Consider the following 22,763-nt stretch of genomic DNA (forward strand, 5'->3'; position numbering starts at 1 on the left):
CTCTCTTTCTGCCTCTGCCACCCCCTCTCTGCCAACCTCTCTCTCTGCTGCCCTCTCAATGTTTACTCTGTCTGTCTCTCTGTCTGTCTGTGTGTCTGTGTGTCTCTGTCTGTCTGTCTGTCTGTCTGTCTCTCTCTCTCTCTCTCTCTCTCTCTCTCTCTCTCTCTCTCTCTCTCTCTCTCTCTCTCTCTCTCTCTCTCTCTCTCTCTCTCTCTCTCTCTCTCTCACACCATAGTTTAAAATATTCTGAGGTGTTATTAAACCAATACTCCCTTCCACTTTCTTTCTTACCTGTCCCAGAGTTTTAACTCCGACAGAGTCGACGTAACTTATTGTTGAGCAGTCGATGATGATGGAGTGGATTTCACCATCATCCACATTAATAGTCGACACCATGGAGTCACTGGCAACAGCTTCTGTAGCCGACGTCAAGTCATCTACTACAGTGTCATCTACTACAGCGTCATCCATGGTCAGTTGCAAATCAGTGTTTTTGTTGTTGCCATTCTGAAATAACACAAGGGCCAAGGTTTTCAGATACATTGCTTTAATGACAAATTAAAAATATAATAAAAAATAAAATTTAAAAAATTTAAAATAAAATAATAATAATAATAAACTAATATAAATAAATAAATAAAAGAAATAAATAATAAAAAAAGAAATAATAATAAATGAACAATTTTAAAAATAATATTAATTAAAAAAATAATAATAAAATAAATAAATAAAATTGTGGTGTAAAACTCGTGATTAATCTTGTTCTCAAAAATGTTTTTTAAATTTAATTAATTTAATTTTATTTAATTTAAACATGCACTAAGATAAACATTCACAAGTGCAACTATAAATCAAAGTTTATTGATCTAGGACTTGCTGTTTCTGAGGAATGCAGTTAAAACACAAGAACTAAATCCAAAATTATTTTTATTAAAGTTTTAACATACACCGATACTCACTTCCATAATTTTAACTATAAACAGTTTCATTTATTTAGGACTAATTTCTGAGAAACGGAGATAAACATAAAACTTGATATTATCCTAAACATTTCTGCCATTGTCACCACCAGAATTGAACTCCTCCATACCACTTTTCGTTCATCCACTTTCATCTGTTTGTCCATCTTTAGACGTTTTTCCCTCTTCTTTATCTTCTTCTTCAGTATTTTAGGATTTACCGTCAGCTTATAGATGGCATTTTTAAAGTGTTCCGAATTAGCAAAAAACAAAGCTGAGTCGTATCTGAAAATCTTTATTCCTTGGATTTGTTGGGCCTGAAAATAAAAACAGCACCTCACGTTAACATATTTTAAAATATACCGATGAAAAATAAATAAATAAAGGAATGCATGGTATCTGAGACCAAATATAATTCACCACCTGAGTAGTTATGCCTGTATAATATACTGAAATGTAATGCAACCCATGCAATTAAGAAAATGTTCATGGCAAAAAACATGCCATTAAAAAAATAACCCTGAATAGTCCAAGGCGAAAAATGCCACAGAGAACTAAAACCTCAACGGCAATCTCCACGGCATTGCCGATTGCGATGGGCAATTTCAGGGTTTGGTAATGCGGGATTGAATGTCAGTACTGTGGGATTGGCTGCCAGTAACACTGATGCTGTGGTTAAGGGTTTTGGCTGCTGTTAATACTTATCTGTTCCTTCATTTCTTTCCGCCAATATACTAAACACAAAACAGCAGTTATCAAAAGGAAAATAATATATTATCAATGATACCCCAATACATAGTTCAAGTGATGGATATTAGCAAACAAAAGTAATTTGTTTAACAATTCAGCACATTTTGAACTATAAGTATTTGATGTTTAACACATACTCAACAAAATTAATTAAGGGCTAGTAGATATTTTGGTCACTTTTTGTTAGTGTTATATTATGTAAGCAGCCCTTGACCGTAACCTTTTTCAGTGGTAGCCGACCGGGCTACCAGGTTATGAAACCTGGTAGCCCTCAGTAAATTTGGTAGCCCATAATTTTAATAAATGAAAAAAAAAAGGAGAGAAAAAAAGCAAAATCATTTATTTCTATTTAAGCATGTTGTTTTAGGTGGGGGTTTTATGTGTTTAAGCATCTTGTTGATTGTGAAGTAACTGGCTGTATAAAAAAAAAAAATCATAATAGTCCGAAGGACTACATATTTAGACAATTGGTAGCCCAAGTGAGAAATCAGTGGCCAAAACAGCCCGGGATACTGGTACGGTCAAGCCCTGTCTGAGTCAGTTTTGATCACTGATTTTTAAACATTCTTTCAGTAAATGTTGATCAGTGATGCACACAAACTTTGTACACTTTGTAATTTTTTAACAAATGTATTTTGTACGTTATATGAAGAAAAATGCTCAAAATATCTACTGGCCCTTACATAATTTTGTTGAGTAGATGATTATTGTGAAACCTGATCAATTAAGAGAAAACCCACTGCCACAAAATTGGGGGGGGGGGGGGGGGGGGGGGGGGGCAAGGGGATCAAGCTCAGTTGGTAAAGTGCTCATCTGAAGTAATTGGGCAGAAGAATCGAACCCCCTCAGTGGACTCATTCTCTCATTGGTTTGTTTCTGTCCCAAACAGTGCACTACGACTGGTATATCAAAGGCCATGGTATGTGCTATCCTGTCTGTGGGAAAGTGTATGTAAAAGGTCCCTTGGTGCTAATGGAAAGGTTTAGCAGGTTTCCTCTATGACTGTATGTCAGAATTACCACATGTTTGACATTCAATAGCCAATGATTAATAAATCAATGTACTCTAGAAACAAACTTTAGACACCAAATTGGTTAATCCTACTGAATAACAGTTCTCTTGTATTCATTTTCCCAGAGACAGGACTGCACATACCTTTAATAGATCAGTCAGCAGTTTGCCATTATTACAAATGTAATCCCTCACATGATTTTTGGTCGTGTTTCATCTTTCAATGAAAATTAAAAATGATTCTAAAATATTGTAAACTGCAATTTTCAATTCAAGGAGAAACTACTGTATATTGCCGTGTATTAGCCGACTCCTTGTATAAGCCGACCTCTTAGTTTGACCCTAAATATCAAGTACAAAATCATTGGGCTCGTGTATAAGCCGAAATAATCTTTTGTCCAATTGTACATTGTATTGGTTTCAATAATACTGTCAACAAATAGACTTGTGCCTTTCTTTTTCATTGTATTTTTTCCCCTTTAATTATTACAGACACGGTAATCGTCATCTCAATGCTAACGTCTTCCATGCCGTGCAAAAATAATTTAGCACCGATAAATCAGAACAGGAAAATAAACAATTCAAGCTGTAACAACATATCATTGTACATAAGTAATTAAATTATTCACTGGACAGCAAATATTAAACTCATTAAGGCATGTTTAATCCCCGTTTTCCCCTCCACACAGAAAAACGATTCTATGGTCCATGGCTGTTGTTTATACAAAATTGTGTAATCCAATCAAATAAGAGCTTACAAAATGATATAAACAGAGGTGTCAAACAAAGATGGCGGAACACGTTATTACCATTGAAATTGCGATGAACTATTAATGCATTCAAGTACAAAAAACTACATAATATTGCATGATGGGGTGTATTATTTATATTGTGCACAAATTATTGTTACATAAGCTGTGAAAGGCTGTAAGGGTCTGATCAAAATTTGTTAGTCGGGGTTGGGAGTGTTTTCGATCGGAATTTTATGAACCAATTTGTTGCCTTCGTGTATAAGCCGACTCTCTTCTTTTGGAAAGTATTTCTAGACTTCAAAAGAAGGCTAATACACGGCAATATACGGTAGTCATGCAATGTTTGGTATTTTTAACCACACTGCTTGAAAATACCATAATCAAGATAATGTATAAATGTCAATTTTTTTATAACTAGTAGTTAGTATATATTTGTTTTTCATGTAATAAAAGTTAAAAAGTTTGTTTTGTTTAATGACACCACTTGAGCACATTGATAAATTAATCATCGGCTATTCGATGTCAAACATTTGGTCAATCTGACTCAGTCATCAGAGGAAACCCGCTACATTTTCCCATTAGCAGCAAGAGATCTTTAATATATACTTTCTCACAGACAGGAAAGCACATATCACGAGCTTTGACCAGTTGTGGTGCACTGGTTGGAACAAGAAAAACACCAATCAGTTGAATGGATCCTCTGAGGTAGTTCGATCCTGCGATGAAATCACTTCAAGCAAGTGCTAAACCGACTGAGCTAGATCCCACCTCTTTTAACTATAATGCTTGAAAATTGAAGGCATGGGGGTATTAAAGGCATACTGTCACGTATTTGAGGACCTTATTTCTCTAAAAATGGATAATAAATAAAAAATTACATTAATTGTTAGAAACCAAATTTAACTATCGCATCACCTTAACTGAACCATGCTGGAGTGAAATCCAAGTCAACCCTCTCGGCAATTTTAGTTTTTGAATTATGGACCATTGCCATAATTCATTTATTTTTTACAAAATATCATTAATAAATGGAGTATGGTGGTCATGAAGATGGTTGAATAACATAAATTTAGGGACAAATCAAATGATTTTTGTTCAGGTAATACCTTATTAGGCCATTAAATAGGTCAGTGGTCTGTGACAATATGCCTTTAATTACAATAGTCAAGATAATGCATGAATATAAATTTTTCATAACTAGTAGTTTATATGCATTTTTTGTTGTTGTTGTCATGTAACAAAGAAAAGAAAAGAAAAACATGGTAATACATACAGCTGTATACACTGTGACATCTCTGTACAAATCGGTTCCAGGCACTTGTCCCATCACACACGCATATGGTCTGTGGGTGGAAAAAGTGGATTTAAATATTTCACTAAATTTAATTACATTTCCAATGGTAAAAGACTGCCCTTGATAATCGGATCATCATTTTGTGGCAACTTTAAGACTAGATACTAACAAGGTAAAATACCAAATAATTATAACAAGAATTCTGCAAGAAAAAATGTCTCACCTACCATAAACTTACTCAGTGATAAACATATTTATTCTACAACTTACACATAATATCCATGTCATAAACCCATTTGATATTTACCATTATTAACTCGATTAATAATGATCTGCTGTCAATGGGTCATTTGTTTACAGCCAACAAGACTTGTATACCTGAGCATAATGTTTTGATGAGATTTAGTTGAAGTTTGTCACATCAAACTATATATATATATATATATATGGCGTCATATTACTGGTGAGGCGACTTTAGAACTTTGAATTACTAAATATCAAATTAAAATGTTATTTTAGAAGTATTATAGGATAAATAGAATTTGGTACACATGCTTTTTTAATATGTAAAATATCAACCTCGTCTAGTTAATTGGTTGTAAAAAAAATAGTTTCATCTGGGATGTCAAACAATTTTTGACATATAGTCTTAGAGAGGAAACCTGCTACATTTTTCTATTTCTAGCAAGGGATCTTTTATATGCACCATCCCACAGAAAGGATAGTACAAAACCATAGCCTTTGGTATACCAGTTGTGGTGCACTGGCTTCAGCAAGAAATAGCCAATGGGCTCACCGACTGGAATCGATCCTAAAGCAACCGTGCATCAGGTGAGAACTTTATCACTGGCCTACGTCCTGCCCTCACTTAAATAAGAAAGATTTTTTTTTTATAAGATGCAGGTACCTCTGACTGGTATATCACAGTTAACAGGGTGAAGATCACACCCACGAGAAGACCCAAATCCACATACCTCTGACTGGTATATCACAGTTAACAGGGTGAAGATCACACCCACGAGAAGACCCAAATCCACATACCTCTGACTGGTATATCACAGTTAACAGGGTGAAGATCACACACACGAGAAGACCCAAATCCACATACCTCTGACTTGTATATCACAGTTAACAGGGTGAAGATCACACCCACGAGAAGACCCAAATCCACGTACCTCTGACTGGTATATCACAGTTAACAGGGTGAAGATCACACCCACGAGAAGACCCAAATCCACGTACCTCTGACTGGTATATCACAGTTAACAGGGTGAAGATCACACCCACGAGAAGACCCAAATCCACATACCTCTGACTGGTATATCACAGTTAACAGGGTGAAGATCACACCCACGAGAAGACCCAAATCCACGTACCTCTGACTGGTATATCACAGTTAACAGGGTGAAGATCACACCCACGAGAAGACCCAAATCCACGTACCTCTGACTGGTATATCACAGTTAACAGGGTGAAGATCACACCCACGAGAAGACCCAAATCCACGTACCTCTGACTGGTATATCACAGTTAACAGGGTGAAGATCACACCCACGAGAAGACCCAAATCCACATACCTCTGAGATTGGTATATCACAGTTAACAGGGCGAAGATCACACCCACAAGAAGACCCAAATCCACGTACCTCTGAGATTGGTATATCACAGTTAACAGGGTGAAGATCACACCCACAAGAAGACCCAAATCCACATACCTCTGAGATTGGTATATCACAGTTAACAGGGCGAAGATCACACCCACAAGAAGACCCAAATCCACATACCTCTGACTGGTATATCACAGTTAACAGGGCGAAGATCACACTCACAAGAAGACCCAAATCCACATACCTCTGACTGGTATATCACAGTTAACAGGGCGAAGATCACACCCACAAGAAGACCCAAATCCACATACCTCTGACTGGTATATCACAGTTAATAGGGCGAAGATCACATCCACGAGAAGACCCAAAGCCACATACCTCTGAGATTGGTATATCACAGTTAACAGGGCAAAGATCACACACACGAGAAGACCCAAATCCATGTACCTCTGAGATTGGTATATCACAGTTAACAGGGCAAAGCTCACACCCACAAGAAGACCCAAATCCACATACCTCTGAGATTGGTATATCACAGTTAACAGGGCGAAGATCACACACACGAGAAGACCCAAATCCACATACCTCTGAGATTGGTATATCACAGTTAACAGGGCAAAGCTCACACCCACGAGAAGACCCAAATCCACATACCTCTGAGATTGATATATCACAGTTAATAGGGCGAAGATCACACCCACGAGAAGACCCAAATCCACATACCTCTGAGATTGGTATATCACAGTTAATAGGGCGAAGATCACACCCACGAGAAGACCCAAATCCACATACCTCTGAGATTGGTATATCACAGTTAACAGGGCGAAGATCACACACACGAGAAGACCCAAATCCACATACCTCTGAGATTGGTATATCACAGTTAACAGGGCGAAGATCACACACACGAGAAGACCCAAATCCACATACCTCTGAGATTGGTATATCACAGTTAACAGGGCAAAGATCACACCCACGAGAAGACCCAAATCCACATCCAGCATGAACGTAGCCACAAACGTCACCAACCAGATTGCCTGCATCAAAGAAAACAAACGTTAACAAAAACAAAGGAAAACAGCAACAGCAACAGCAACACCACAATTTATTCTGCGAAAAATGCATTCCCTTGACACAATGGAAGTTTATACAACATTAGGATGTTTAGGGAAAGGAAAGAAATATTTGTTTAATGACACCTCAGCACATTTTTAAGTACAGCTATTCGGTATATGATTATTTTAACATTTTGTTGATAGTGGTAATCTACAACCACCATATAGCGATCTATGATATGCACATTCCCAGACAGGACAGTACATACCACATATATACCCATTGTTGGCCACTGAATGGGACAGTGTAACTGAACCTCAGACCTCTTGTATAATATTACAATGTTGTAAGAAAAACAAGTAACGTTTAACTAAGAGAGAGAAGCTGTGCTGTACTCACAAAATCTATGAAGGATATCCACCACAGCCTCTTGAGTTCAAGTAACTTTTAACTAAGAGAGAGAAGCTGTGCTGTACTCACAAAATCTATGATGGATATCCCCCACAGCCTCTTGAGTTCAAGTAACGTTTAACTAAGAGAGAGAAGCTGTGCTGTACTCACAAAATCTATGGTGGATATCCCCCACAGCCTCTTGAGTTCAAGTAACGTTTAACTAAGAGAGAGAAGCTGTGCTGTACTCACAACATCTATGATGGATATCCCCCACAGCCTCTTGAGTTCAAGTAACATTTAACTAAGAGAGAGAAGCTGTGCTGTACTCACAAAATCTATGGTGGATATCCCCCACAGCCTCTTGAGTTCAAGTAACGTTTAACTAAGAGAGAGAAGCTGTGCTGTACTCACGAAATCTATGATGGATATCCGCCACAGCCTCTTGAGTTCAAGTAACATTTAACTAAGAGAGAGAAGCTGTGCTGTACTCACGAAATCTATGATGGATATCCCCCACAGCCTCTTGAGTTCAAGTAACGTTTAACTAAGAGAGAGAAGCTGTGCTGTACTTACTAAATCTATGGTGGATATCCCCCACAGCTTCTTGAGTTCAAGTAACATTTAACTAAGAGAGAGAAGCTGTGCTGTACTCACAAAATCTATGGTGGATATCCGCCAAAGCCTCTTGAGTTCAAGTAACGTTTAACTAAGAGAGAGAAGTTGTGCTGTACTCACAAAATCTATGATGGATATCCCCCACAGCCTCTTGAGTTCAAGTAACGTTTAACTAAGAGAGAGAAGCTGTGCTGTACTCACAAAATCTATGGTGGATATCCGCCACAGCCTCTTGAGTTCAAGTAACGTTTAACTAAGAGAGAGAAGCTGTGCTGTACTCATGAAATCTATGATGGATATCCCCCACAGCCTCTTGAGTTCAAGTAACGTTTAACTAAGAGAGAGAAGCTGTGCTGTACTCACGAAATCTATGATGGATATCCTCCACAGCCTCTTGAGTTCAAGTAACGTTTAACTAAGAGAGAGAAGCTGTGCTGTACTCACGAAATCTATGATGGATATCCCCCACAGCCTCTTAAGTTCAAGTAACGTTTAACTAAGAGAGAGAAGCTGTGCTGTACTCACAAAATCTATGATGGATATCCGCCACAGCCTCTTGAGTTCAGTGAACTGCTTGAACATTCCCTTCAACGCTACAATAATAATGGCAGCCAGAACACTCTGAAAGACAAACACAAGAAACATAACACATATATAGAGGATTATCACAAGTGTTTTTTAATATGGAAAATATCAACTGAGTCTATGTTAATCGGTATTTGTGGAGGCTCTGCCGAGTAGCACGAGTAGCAAATTCTATTTATCCTATAACACTTCTAAAATAACATTTTAATTCAATTTTTAGTAAATCACAGTACTAAAGTCACCGCCATCGGTAATATTGAGTCATCACGATTAGCACAAATTAGTTTGACGTCATCACGATTAGCACAGATTAGTTTGACGTCATCACGATTAGCACAGATTAGTTTGACGTCATCACGATTAGCACAGATTAGTTTGACGTCATCACGATTAGCACAGATTAGTTTGATGTCATCACGATTAGCACAGATTAGTTTGACGTCATCACGATTAGCACAGATTAGTTTGACGTCATCACGATTAGCACAGATTAGTTTGACGTCATCATGATTAGCACAGATTAGTTTGACATCACACATTTTATCCAAATCTTTTAAAACTTTATACTCGGATACACAGGTCTTATTGGCTTGTAAGCAAATGACCCATCCCATCAGACAATAAAACATGGTTATATCAAATCTGGCAAGAAAACTCAGCATTACCTGTAAGGAAAAAAGAACTAAAACCTCCACAAAGATCTGCCTTTAAAAACCTCTAAACAAGCATACGTTTAACATTTCAAGAACTATACTGAAAAAATGATGCAAATATATATTTAGTTTTCTTTAATACATGTACATTTAAAATTGTCCAGCTTGAATCCCATTAGTTTATGTGTCTACGAAACTTATCAATGTCAATTCTAGGCCTATTTTGACAGTTTATTTACCAAATTAATTGTCATGAAGAAAAACAAAAACTTATCAATGTCAATTCTAGGCCTATTTTGACAGTTTATTTACCAAATTAATTGTCATGAAGAAAAACAAAAACTTATCAATGTCAATTCTAGGCCTATTTTGACAGTTTATTTAGCAAATTAATTGTCACGAAGAAAAACAAATAATAAAAAAGATTTCTTTTGTTGTTCTGTATACATAAACTTTGATTTGGAAATTTGTTTTGTTAAATGACACCACTAGAACACATTGATTACAGTATTTAATCATCGGCTATTGGATGTCAAACATTTGGTAATTCCGACACATCAGAAGAAACCCGCTACATTTTATCAATGCAACAAGGGATCTTTTATATACACTTTCCCACAGATAGGAAAGCACATTCCATAACCTTTAAACAGTTGTGGTGCTTTGGTTGGAACGAGAAAAAACACTTTCGTGTTGGAAGGATTTCTAAAGTAAATTATTTTTACACACAAAAGATATGATGTCTGCAACATGTCCCTGAGAATGTTTTGGATATTTGTAAATATAGTTGTTTTGTGAATAATTATTTTTTAAAAATTAATAACCATCTTACATTTGGAAGAGCTTCAAAATAAGGTCCTATAACTAGCAACACCACTAGAAGTAGACAACTTGAGACCAGACCAGCAACCTACAAAGAAAACATTATTATTAGCATAACAGAATCTACCATTGATAAAATGACTGTCAAACTATACTCATGGAAATAAATAAGGCAACACATGATATTTGAGAACGAGTTTAAATCAATACTAGAGTAATTATGAGGGTTTTTAGGATGAGGGTGTTGGTTGCAGAGGGAATAAGGGTTTTGGTTGCAGAGAGGGAATAAGGGTTCTGGTTGCAGAGAGGGAATACGGGTTTTGGCTGCAGAGAGGGAATAAGGGTTTTGGTTGCAGAGAGGGAATAAGGGTTTTGGTTGCAGAAGGGGGATGAGGGTTTTGATTGCAGAAGGGGGATGAGGGTTTTGATTGCAGAAGGGGGTTGAGGGTTTTGGTTGCAGGGGTAATGAGGGTTTTGGCTGCAGAAGGGGGATGAGGGTTTTGATTGCAGAAGGGGGATGAGGGTTTTGGCTGCAGAGGTGGGGATGAAAGTTTTGGTTGCAGAGAGGGAATAAGGGTTTTGGTTGCAGGGGAAATTAGGGTTTTGATTGCAGAAGGGGGATGTGGGTTTTGATTGCAGATGGGGATGAGGGTTTTGATTGCAGAGGGGAGTAATGAGGGTTTTGATTGCAGAAGAGGGGATGAGGGTTTTGATTGCAGAAGGGGGATGAGGGTTTTGGTTGCAGAGGGGGGTGAGGGTTTTGGTTGCAGAGGGGGGTGAGGGTTTTGGTTGCAGAGGTGGGGATGAGGGTTTTGGTTGCAGAGGGGGAATGAGGGTTTTGCATGCAGAGGGGGAATGAGGGTTTTGGATGCAGAGGGGGAATGAGGGTTTTGATTGCAGAAGGGGGATGAGGGTTTTGGTTGCAGAAGGGGGATGAGGGTTTTGATTGCAGAAGGGGGATGAGGGTTTTGGTTGCAGAAGGGGGATGAGGGTTTTGGCTGCAGAGGTGGGGATGAGGATTTTGGTTGCAGAGGGAGGATGAGGGATTTGGTTGCACAGGAGGATGAAGGTTTTGCACAGGAGGGATGAAGGTTTTGATTGCAGAGGTGGGGATGGGAGTTTTGATTGCAGAGATGGGGACGAGGGTTTTGGTTGCAGAGGTGGGGACGAGGGTTTTGGTTGCAGAGGTGGGGACGAGGGTTTTGGTTGCAGATGGGGATGAGGGTTTTGGTTGCAGAGGTGGGGATGAGGGTTTTGATTGCAGAGAGAGTATGAGGGTTTTGGTTGCAGAGGTGGGGATGAGGGTTTTGGTTGCAGAGGTGGGGGATGAGGGTTTTGGTTGAAGAGGTGGAGATGAGCGTTTTGGTTGCAGAGGTGGGGATAAGGGTTTTGGTTGCAGAGGTGGGGATGAGGGTTTTGGTTGCAGAGGTGGGGGATGAGGGTTTTGGTTGCAGAGGTGGGGATGAGGGTTTTGGTTGCCGTCAATATTTAGTGTTACTATTTCTTTTCATCAGTAAAAAATCAAATGCAAATCAAATCTCAAAAACAACAAGCATTCTGAGATTACTACTAAAGCAAAATATGTCCAACAAATGTTTGTATCTCCTAAGTTCAAGCGCCATAACTGTGAACAATGGGTAAATAGTCATGAAAGTCAAACTTGATCTGTGACAGTACATAATAAAGTCATACACAAAATGTAAACTCAATATTTTGAGGCATTGCAAAAACAAAGTCTGTAAAATTGTATGTGGGACAGACAGGTGGAGAGACGGACAGACAGACAGACAGCAACGAAACCTGTAGTCCCCTCCAGTTTGACTGGTAGGTGACTAATAAAATGACAGGGTTTTGACAATATTACTTATGACAAAGTGCAGTGCCTGTAAAAGAAACAAATGTCTAATATATTTGTTAATCTCCAAGATATTAGTGTAGTTAAAAACTATACATACATGTATTACAAAACATAGAAATATACATAATCATAAAACTGGATTATTAGTGCAAGTTGATAATATCACAGATGCAGATAAATACAGAATTAGCACACCTGTGTAGTAAACCTGGACTAACGTACCTGAGTTTTACCTCCAACTCCCTCCTGAACCAAACTTCTTGACAAAGATGCTGATGAAGTAAATGATGAGAAAAAAGAACAAAATACGTTACTAATGCCATACGCAAACAGCTCCTGCAAAAAAAGAAAGAGAAAATTTCTGTACAATGCACACGTCACTGGCACAGCAAGGACATTTTATGTTTTTAGCAAATGTAATTTAATCTGCAAGTTTTAAATGAAGATGTCATAGATATTGAAGAAAATAAAATAAAAGGAAAGGATTATTTGCTTAACGACACCTCAGCACATTTTAAATTACAGCTATCTGGCATCTAACAATGGTACATTTATTTACACATTTCATCAACAAAAGGAGCGGGATGTAGCCCAGGGGTAAAGCGATCGCCTGATGCGCTGTGGGTCTAGGATCAATCCCCATCAGTGGGCCCATTGAGCCATTTCTTGTTCCAGCCAGTGCACCATGACGGGTATATCAAAGATATATGTTCTAACCTGTCTGTGGGATGGTATATTCTAATGGAAAAATGTAGCGGGTTTCCTCTCTAAGACTGTATGTCAAAATTACCTCTTTTTTTTTTACATCCAATAGCCAATGAGGAGACAACCATATGGAGTTTTTAGATTTGCAGGTGTTATTGTCTATTTGATTCTGGCGTAAGCCTGAGGTGAAAAATGAAAAATTGCAGGAATCAAATAGACAATAACACACACAAATCTAAAACCTCCATATGGTTATATCCATTGTAAACTGAATTGTTTTTTCTTTGGAACTAAATGAATACCTGGCTACAAGCTAACTGCAGACCACTGAACTGTCAACTTGGCCTGTTCCAGTTGCTAATGACGTCACTTTCTAATGATGTCATTAGCTTTCCGGGTGTTATTTTCATTTGATCCCAGAAAGGGAATGTAATTAACCAATCACAATACAGAACACTTGCCATCAGTTTACAATAACAAATCAATGTATACATTTATATATAAATGGGACAGGTTAAGCATTATCTCCAATAACACAATAAATACCTGGTTTGGGTCTATGTCGTAGTCGTGTTTCTTAGCTAGAATCTTGGCCATGGATACTGATATGGCAAAGGCAACAATCCCAATCGCAAAGGCATCAGAAATAACATCACTCAGATAAGTGAACTGCTGCATTTTTGGAGGAGGAATCCTTTAAAAAACCCACCCCAAAACAGGAAGATAATTCAATAGTTTCATAGTGTATGTTAGGAGTTTTAAATTTGGTTAAAGGCATATTGTCACAGACCACTGACCAATTAAATGGCCTAACAAAGTATTATGTGAAACGTGTATTTGATTTGTCTCTAAATGTACTTTATTCAACGATCTACGTAACCATCATACTCCACTTATTAACGATATTTTGTAAAAAATAATTAAATTATGGCAATGGTCCATAATTTAAAAATTTATATTGCCAAAAGGATTGACATGGATTTCACTCCATCATGATTTAGCCAGACTAAGTTTCTAAACATTGATGTAATTTTCATTTATTATCCACTTTTGGAGAAATAAGGTCTGAAAATCCGTGATAGTATGCCTTTAATATTACCGGTACATGATATTTTAATATAGTTTGCAAAATTCACTTGGAATTGTAAAATATTAACATCTTATAAAATAAAATAACCATGCAATTGATACAAAAGGAACTTTGTTCCATATCCAAATGAACATGTTCCACCACATTAGTATATCTCTAGAATGACTTTTACAAACATGTCAGACTGTACAAAATAAAAATATTATTTTAACATACCCAACAGATATAGGGCCAACAACACTGACTTTGTATTTCTCTTTTAAGTGCACAAAGTGAGATATAATAGTCCCCACAACAACCTGCAAGAAGGAATTAAAATGTATAGTATTTATAGTCATTATACAAAACACTACAGTAGATACATGGACAATGATGTCAATGCTGACATGGACAGTGATGCCAATGCTGACATGGACAGTGATGCCAATGCTGGCATGGACAGTGATGCCAATGCTGACATGGACAGTGATGCCAATGCAGGCATGGACAGTGATGCCAATGCAGGCATGGACAGTGATGCCAATGCTGGCATGGACAGTGATGCCAATGCTGGCATGGACAGTGATGCCAATGCTGGCATGGACAGTGATGCCAATGCTGGCATGGACAGTGATGCCAATGCTGGCATGGACAGTGATGCCAATGCTGGCATGGACAGTGATGCCAATGCTGACATGGACAGTGATGCCAATGCTGACATGGACAGTGATGCCAATGCTGACATGGGCACTGATGCCAATGCTGACATGGGCAATGATGCCAATGCTGACATGGGCAATGATGCCAATGCTGACATGGGCACTGATGCCAATGCTGACATGGACAGTGACAGCCAATACTGACATGGACAATAATGCCAATACTGACATGGACAATGATGCCAATACTGGCATGGACAATGATGTCAATACTGACATGGACAGTGACGTCAATGCTGACATGGACAGTGAAGCCAATGCTGACATGGAAACTGATGCCAATACTAACATGGACAATGATGCCAATGCTGACATGGACAGTGATGCCAATGCTGACATGGACAGTGATGCCAATGCTGAATCTGGCAAGTATTTGGATTTCTTACAAACCCGTTAGTGATAACATCATGCATTATTTTTGGTTAACAATTTCAAGACATACGACTGGCTGCTCCTAGGTGATGATCAGGTCACCAGTGCCATGCATCCAATGAAAAACTACACAATGGAAATCGATTAGACTGTGACGTATAGTTAACCTGACATTCATGTGTCTATGACATATAAGTCAGCTATGAGTGCAACGGCTGTAAATAACTTTTAGTCGAAAAAGATGTTAAAATTCGCTTAAAACCTGGTGTGTCCTTTAGATACCATTTATCTCACAAATCATTGTTTAAAAATATATCAAACTCGCTTTCGCTCGTTACTTTTAAAACAACTCGTGAGATAAATGGTATCTAATGGCCACTCACATATTATTCTCTATATATAACACCGTTATTAATGTGGCAATTCATGGAAAAATAAAATGTATTTAAAAAAAAATCCCTTTTGAAAAAAGACAAGGTTGTTGACACTGACAAGGATAATGATACAGAGGCCACAAACAGTAATTAGTTAACTCTTCACAAACATAAGACAAACATGGAAGGCAATACAATCTTCAAAATAAAATTATCTTATTAAAAACTTTATGATTATTATTATTATTATTATTATTATTAAGAAGCAGAAAGAACTGTACTTTTAAAAAATACCTACCACAATGAGTTCCACAGGGACTGGCATCTTGAGTCTGCCCTTACACTTGGGGTTGTTGTTAATGCCCTCCTTGATAACCACAATTATCACGATGCACACTATTGAAGTTATCAAGGTCACAGAGTTGGTTGAAGGAATGTTCGTAAAGAAATCACGATATGACTGAAATAAATATGTACACATTAATACTTTTACATAATTTGAAAGGATGATATAACTGAAATAAATATATACATCTACTACTTTTACAAATTTTCCACAATAAAGGTTTACAAAAAACTGAAGACGTTAAGTCTTTCTTAATCATATGTGAGCTATGGGTGGGATGTAACAGATGGAGCCATTTTTCTTTTTAAACGCTAACAATACAAAGGACATGAATGTTAGACTACACCCCAGCATATTGTAAACTACAGTTAAAACTTAGGTTTTCTTGTTTAACGACCCTACTAGAGCACATTGATTTATTAATCATCGGCTATTGGATGTCAAACATTTGATAATTTTGACATATATCCGGTAGTCTCAGAGAGGAAATACTATATTTTCTCATTATTAGCAAGGGATCTTTTATATGAACCAACCCACAAACAGGATAGCACATACCACAGTCTTTGATATACCAGTCGTGGTGCACTGGCTAGAACAAGAAATAGCCCAATGGAACCACTGATGGGGATCAATCCTAAACCGACCGTGCATCAAGCGAGCGCTTTACCACTGGGCTATGTCTTGCCACATAAAGGAAATGAATGCTTGACTACACCCAAGCATATTGTAAACTACAGTTAAAAACTTAGTTTGTTTCAGTCTTCGCCATGAGTAAATTGAAGGCGAGCTGAAGATGACTCTCCTGAAATTGTGCTAGGCGAGCAATCTATTGATGTGTCAAATAAAATGTATTAAATATTTTAGTGAGAGGTGATCAGTTTGCCACTCTCCTAAAACCTTCCAGGCGAGTATGGAGGAGAACGGGAGTCATCACTCGCCTTTCCTGGCGTAGACTGTTTGTTTTGTTTAATGACACCACTAGAGCACATTGATTTATTAATAACTGGCTACTGAATGGTAATTGTAATACATAATCTCAGAAGAAAACCTGCTACAGTTTTTCTTTACAAGCAATGGATTTTTTATATGTACTTTGTCATACACAGAACAGCATATACCATGGCCTTTGATATAACAGTTGTGGGGCACTGGTTGGAATGGGGGAAAAACACACAACTGTCCTATATGTTAGTTCCTGCCTTGTAGGATATTTGGTTGATTATAGCAGCAAGGTATCTTTTTCATATACTTTAGCACAGACATGATAGAAGACTATATCGCCTCAGTCATAGAGCACTGACTGGAATGGGAAAAACTCAATGGGACTATTGATGTTTACAGACTTTCATTTTTAAAAAAACCCTCAGGAGTGAAAAAGCACACATCAAAAAGACAGAGAAAAATTGCACTTATAAGCTTCATATATCAGTTGTTTTTATCTTTGCGAAATGCATGTAGTAAACTGTGAACTGTATGTAATAAATTAAAATGGTGATGTGGCAGAAAGTTAGCAGGGCATGAGAACCTGTTTAAAAATGTCAGTCTGTGCTAACACAACTGATTAGAGGTCATAGGGGTTGATATCATCTAACTTCAGTCAATAAATCTTATTTTCTGATACTCTTTCTTGTAGGAAGCAAATCTCGCAGTAAAGAAAAAAGTGGAGATTGATTACATGTACCTGTAGCTGCTAGATTATAGCAAGTCTTTCTGGGCTTTTTTTTGTGTGCGTATTTCTAAAACAATTATCAAATTTTATTTTAATTTAACTAAATAACCAAGTTTCTGTACTTGATTTGAACTTTAATAGATAATTTGACAAAATGTTCTGCATATGCAGAGCTAGTCCTGCCATTTATATTACCATATTGAGCATTGGTATTTAATCCTTCTGTAGTACATGAACATGGGACTGGGTATTTGTAAATCACATGCTAAGGGGAGTCATAAATTACTGTTCCTGAACTAGTCTCAGGGAAGTGATGGGGAGCCAGAGCCATAGCTCACCTTAAATGGCAAGGTCTGAGGAAGTCTGCCTTACTGGAATAAAGTTTAGAGTTTGTTTTGTTAACGACACCACTAGAGCCAATTGATTAGTTATTAATCATCGACTACTGGATGTCAAACATTTGGTAATTCTGACACATAGTCATCAGAGGAAACCCACTAACTTTTCCTAATGCAGCAAGGGATCTTTTATGATTAATTTATATGCACTTTCCCACAGACAGGAAACCCACATCACAGCCTTCAATCAGCTGTGGTGCACTGGCTGGAACAAGAAAAACCCCAATCAGGTGAATGGATCCACTGAGGTGGTTTGAATCTGTGATGCAAGGACTTGGAATAAGAAGCTAAAATTTTCATACTCGCTTGAAAACTTTCAACATACAGCAAGAACCTTACAGGAATTTAATTAAATCTGAACTATTCTAAATGCTCATTAGTCAATAATTCCATTTCCACTGGCCTTACACTTCAGTGCTAATTTGAAAATATTAGACACCTGAGCATCCAGTGAGCGACATGAAAACCAATTTATGAAAAACCGTGTGAATTGATTTTCCGAGTTTCAACACTGAAGATTATGCTGTGATAGACTCGGGTTTACTTAAAGACATGGCATTCATTACATGGCCTTAACAGCATCATGCTATAGTTAACATGCTACATTTAACATGCTACATCCAAAGCACGTAGTACCAAAATGATCACTAAATGAAAATCCTTTTTCCTAAGTTCTATGAAACCTCGCTGTTTAAAGGTGATGCCAAACGATATGAGTGCCTCGTATGAGAACAAAGCCACAATAATAACCGACTGCGTAATAGCCGATGAAATTGTAATATCTGCCTTGTCAATCGGCTACTCTCATGGCTACTGTTGTATAAGTGATTCGAATTATGTGGCGTTGCCATAAGGGAAGCTATCACTCTCACTCCCCATCACTCCCCTGAGACTAATTCAATGAGAGTAACTTTTAACTCCCCTTATCATGTGCATTTTAAAAACAATGTACTTGAAAAGGATTGAATATCGATACTCAATATATAATATCTTAAATAGCTAACTGAAATGGGGTCAGGTCTATGTTCCCTCAGGATTAGGGTTACTCAGCTCTATGTTCCCTCAGGTCTATGTTCCCTCAGGATTAGGGTTACTCAGCTCTATGTTCCCTCAGGATTAGGGTTACTAAGCTCTATGTTCCCTCAGGATTAGGGTTACTCAGCTCTATGTTCCCTCAGGTCCATGTTCCCTCAGGATTAGGGTTACTCAGCTCTATGTTCCCTCAGGTCTATGTTCCCTCAGGATTAGGGTTACTCAGCTCTGTGTTCCCTCAGGTCTATGTTCCCTCAGGATTAGGGTTACTCTGCTCTATGTTCCCTCAGGTTTAGGGTAAGGGTTAGGGTTAGCTGAGGGAACATAGAGCTGAGGGAACATAGACATGATCTCACTGAAATTAGACAAGCATTTAAAGGGACTGTCTTGAATTTGCAGCCATTGAAAGATGTTTCCGTCTAAAGGTCAATTCATACCTTGATAGCCGACGTCATGCGCAAATTTGTTAAATTTTTTATTAGGTCAACACACTGTAAACGAAAAAGTGTTGAACGAACTTACACCAAAATTTAATATGAACTGTGTTAAAACCACACTAACGTCACTGAAAAATGAGGATTAGGTTTGAACAGAAGCAGAATTGGGCAAGTCAACTACTCGCCGACAAGAGTCAGTGAAAAAGTATAAATCTAGCTTAACAGAGCCTTTTTGGGTGCCAAAACTTATACATTAAATACATTTTCTTGTTTAGAATATCAGTGACTGTATATCCAATGTGTTTGTAGTCATGTGCTAAGGTTGGTAAATATAACCAGTATGACACGTGTGTCATAATGATTTCATATGCACAACAAATGATAATAAAACATTGGTGACAATGGAGCAGACAAAGGAGTGGTCTCTTTATAATTTTGGGGAAGTGATGTCGTAACTTAATGCAGCTTCCCCAGTCTTAGCTCTGTAACCACTTACCAAAATGATGTCATTTCATCATCTCCTTCTAGTTACTTTAAAATGTTTTGACATGGTCCTTATTAATCATACAAATAATAATGTTATGGATAATGTGGATAATAAAGAAATTATTAAACTCACGTGTGAATCGTACTAAGTTTATGAAACTCATATCAGACTTCGTGTATTAACCTTGCTCTCGCTTGGGCAATACAACAATCCTGACACTCGTTTCGTAACATCAGTATGACACACAAGCTCGTGTAATAATCTCTATATATTATATTAAGAGCTTTAGCATGAAAAGATCTATAACATTATACTGGTCTTAGTGGTGTTGTGGTCAAGCCATCGGACATAAGGCTGGTAGGTACAGGGTTCTTAGCAAGGCACTGGCTCCCACCCAGAGCGAGTTTTAACGACTCAGTTGGTAGGTACAGGGTTCTTAGCAAGGCACTGGTTCCCACCCAGAGCGAGTTTTAACGACTCAGTTGGTAGGTACAGGGTTCTTAGCAAGGCACTGGCTCCCACCCAGAGCGAGTTTTAACGACTCAGTTGGTAGGTACAGGGTTCTTAACAAGGCACTGGCTCCCACCCAGAGCGAGTTTTAACGACTCAGTTGGTAGGTACAGGGTTCTTAGCAAGGCACTGGCTCCCACCCAGAGCGAGTTTTAACGACTCAGTTGGTAGGTACAGGGTTCTTAGCAAGGCACTGGCTCCCACCCAGAGCGAGTTTTAACGACTCAGTTGGTAGGTACAGGGTTCTTAGCAAGGCACTGGCTCCCACCCAGAGCGAGTTTTAACGACTCAGTTGGTAGGTACTACATCCTCTCTTCTCTTACTAACCATTAACAACTAACCCACTGTCCTGGACAGACAGCTCAGATAGCTGAGGTGTATGCCCAGAACAGCGTGCTTGAATCTTAATTGGATATAACTACAGAAATAAGTTGAAATGAAATATATTGTTATATCTATAGATCCAATGATCTATACCATGTACTCGTTTTCTTACTTACATATATAAGTTTTAGTGGACCGTAATATCTGCCGATTTTGACGCCAAAGATGTGTTTGATCTGCGACGTGAACACATGGCAGGCTGCCCCGGTGGTGAAGCCACTCACAAGAGGATCCGACAGGTATACGGCTACAAACCCCAGCCGGAAGAAACCCATCAACAGCTGAAACAACAATGACATTCGGTTATTCAACAACAAAAAAAGTAATAGAAATTAAAATAAATAATAAATTATATGCGATAGTTAGCAATGTTTTTCTAGGGTTTAGCACTTGCTTGATGCACAGTCGGTTTGGTATCGATCCCCGTCGGTGAGTCCATTGGGCTATTTCTCGTTCTAACCAGTGCACCATGACTGGTATATTAATGGCTGTGGTATGTCCTTTCCTGTCTGTGGGAAAGTACATATAAAAGATCCCTTGCTACTAATAGAAAAATGTAGCGGGGTTTTCTCTCTAAGATTATATGTCAAAATTACCAAATGTTTGACATCCAACAGCCAGTGATTAATTAATCAATATGCTCTAATGATGTCTTTAAACAAAACACACTCCTTCTTGGGAAATGAAGATTCTCACGGTCTTTTAAAGAACATTTAAAGGAAAGGAATATTTAATGACACATCAGCACTTTTCCAAGCTATATAGCTACTGGGTATTCTAATATATAAGTGTTATCTCTTTACAATGAATTGAAGATGTTCAAAACATCTAACGTTTGTTTTGTTTAACGACACCACTGGAGCACATTGATTAATCTATCATCGGCTATTGCATGTCAAACATTTGGTAATTTCGACACGTAGTCATCAGAGGAAACCCACTACATTTTTCCATTAGCAGCAAGGGATCTTTTATATGTACTTTCCCACAGACAGGAAAGGACATACTACAGTTTTTGACCAGTTGTGGTGCACTGGATGGAAAATGAAAAACCCCAATCAGTTGAATGGATCCACTGAGATGGTTTGATCTTGCGACACAAGCATCTCAGGCGAGCACTCAACCAATGGAGCTAAATCCTGCCCCTTGAGATGTTCAAAGCCGAAAATGGCATCAATATACGAGTGCCATTCTGAAGTGTTAATTGACACTTGCTTTTCCTAACAAAAAGGGCTGGACGTAGCTCAGTGGTATAGCACTCGCCTGATGCGTGATCAATCTCGGATCGATTCCCATCGGTGGGCTCATTGGGCTGTTTCTCATTCCAGCCTGTGCTCCACAACTGGTGTAACAAAGGCTGTGGTATGTACTATCCTGTCTGTGTATACAAAAGAACCCTTGTTGCTCACTGAAAAGAATAGCCCATGAAGTGGTGACAGCGGGTTTCCTCTCTCAATATCTGTGTGGTCCATAAACCAAAAACTGTCTGACACCATATAACCATAAATAAAATGTGTTGAGTGTGTCATTAAATAAAACATTTCCTTCTTCCCAACAAAAAGACAGTAAGGTATCTTTTATATTCACTGTTACACAGACAGGGACAGTACAAAACAGCCTTTTATATACCAGTAATGGAGCATTAGGAGTTCACTGAGGGTAATCGAAAAGTCTACCCAGATGAGAAACCCAACACCAGCACACAAGCTGGGTTACTAGCAAGGGACCTTTGGCTGTACTGCAGTGACATACCAGTGATGAATTATAAATGAAAACTGATCATTTGGGCTCTACCGCTGTGATCACTGATAATAAAAATCAATAACTGATTTTATCTGTAACTGTTCCATACAGTTTTATGTGTGCAAAAACCAACATGCACAGGCACAGGCATGCACGCATG

At 38.2% G+C, this 22,763-nt stretch overlaps 1 protein-coding gene across 5 annotated transcripts in view; it reads right to left on the minus strand.

The window, feature by feature from the left end:
* Positions 1 to 22,763, minus strand: part of LOC121369157 (solute carrier family 26 member 6-like) — a 151,425-nt gene that overhangs the window by 15,162 nt on the left and 113,500 nt on the right. For all 5 annotated transcript variants that reach the window (XM_041494047.1, XM_041494046.1, XM_041494049.1 and 2 more), the window contains exons 5-15: positions 20,977 to 21,141; positions 15,893 to 16,054; positions 14,367 to 14,449; positions 13,607 to 13,754; positions 12,578 to 12,691; positions 10,508 to 10,585; positions 8,963 to 9,058; positions 7,304 to 7,410; positions 4,746 to 4,815; positions 1,091 to 1,276; positions 292 to 507 (exon numbers count right to left, since the gene is read on the minus strand). In XM_041494047.1, the coding sequence (XP_041349981.1) occupies positions 292 to 507; positions 1,091 to 1,276; positions 4,746 to 4,815; positions 7,304 to 7,410; positions 8,963 to 9,058; positions 10,508 to 10,585; positions 12,578 to 12,691; positions 13,607 to 13,754; positions 14,367 to 14,449; positions 15,893 to 16,054; positions 20,977 to 21,141 (1,425 nt within the window). The remainder of the gene's footprint in view (positions 1 to 291; positions 508 to 1,090; positions 1,277 to 4,745; positions 4,816 to 7,303; positions 7,411 to 8,962; positions 9,059 to 10,507; positions 10,586 to 12,577; positions 12,692 to 13,606; positions 13,755 to 14,366; positions 14,450 to 15,892; positions 16,055 to 20,976; positions 21,142 to 22,763) is intronic.

Source organism: Gigantopelta aegis, chromosome 3 (assembly GCF_016097555.1).
Source record: "Gigantopelta aegis isolate Gae_Host chromosome 3, Gae_host_genome, whole genome shotgun sequence".
Lineage (NCBI taxonomy): Eukaryota > Metazoa > Mollusca > Gastropoda > Neomphalida > Peltospiridae > Gigantopelta > Gigantopelta aegis.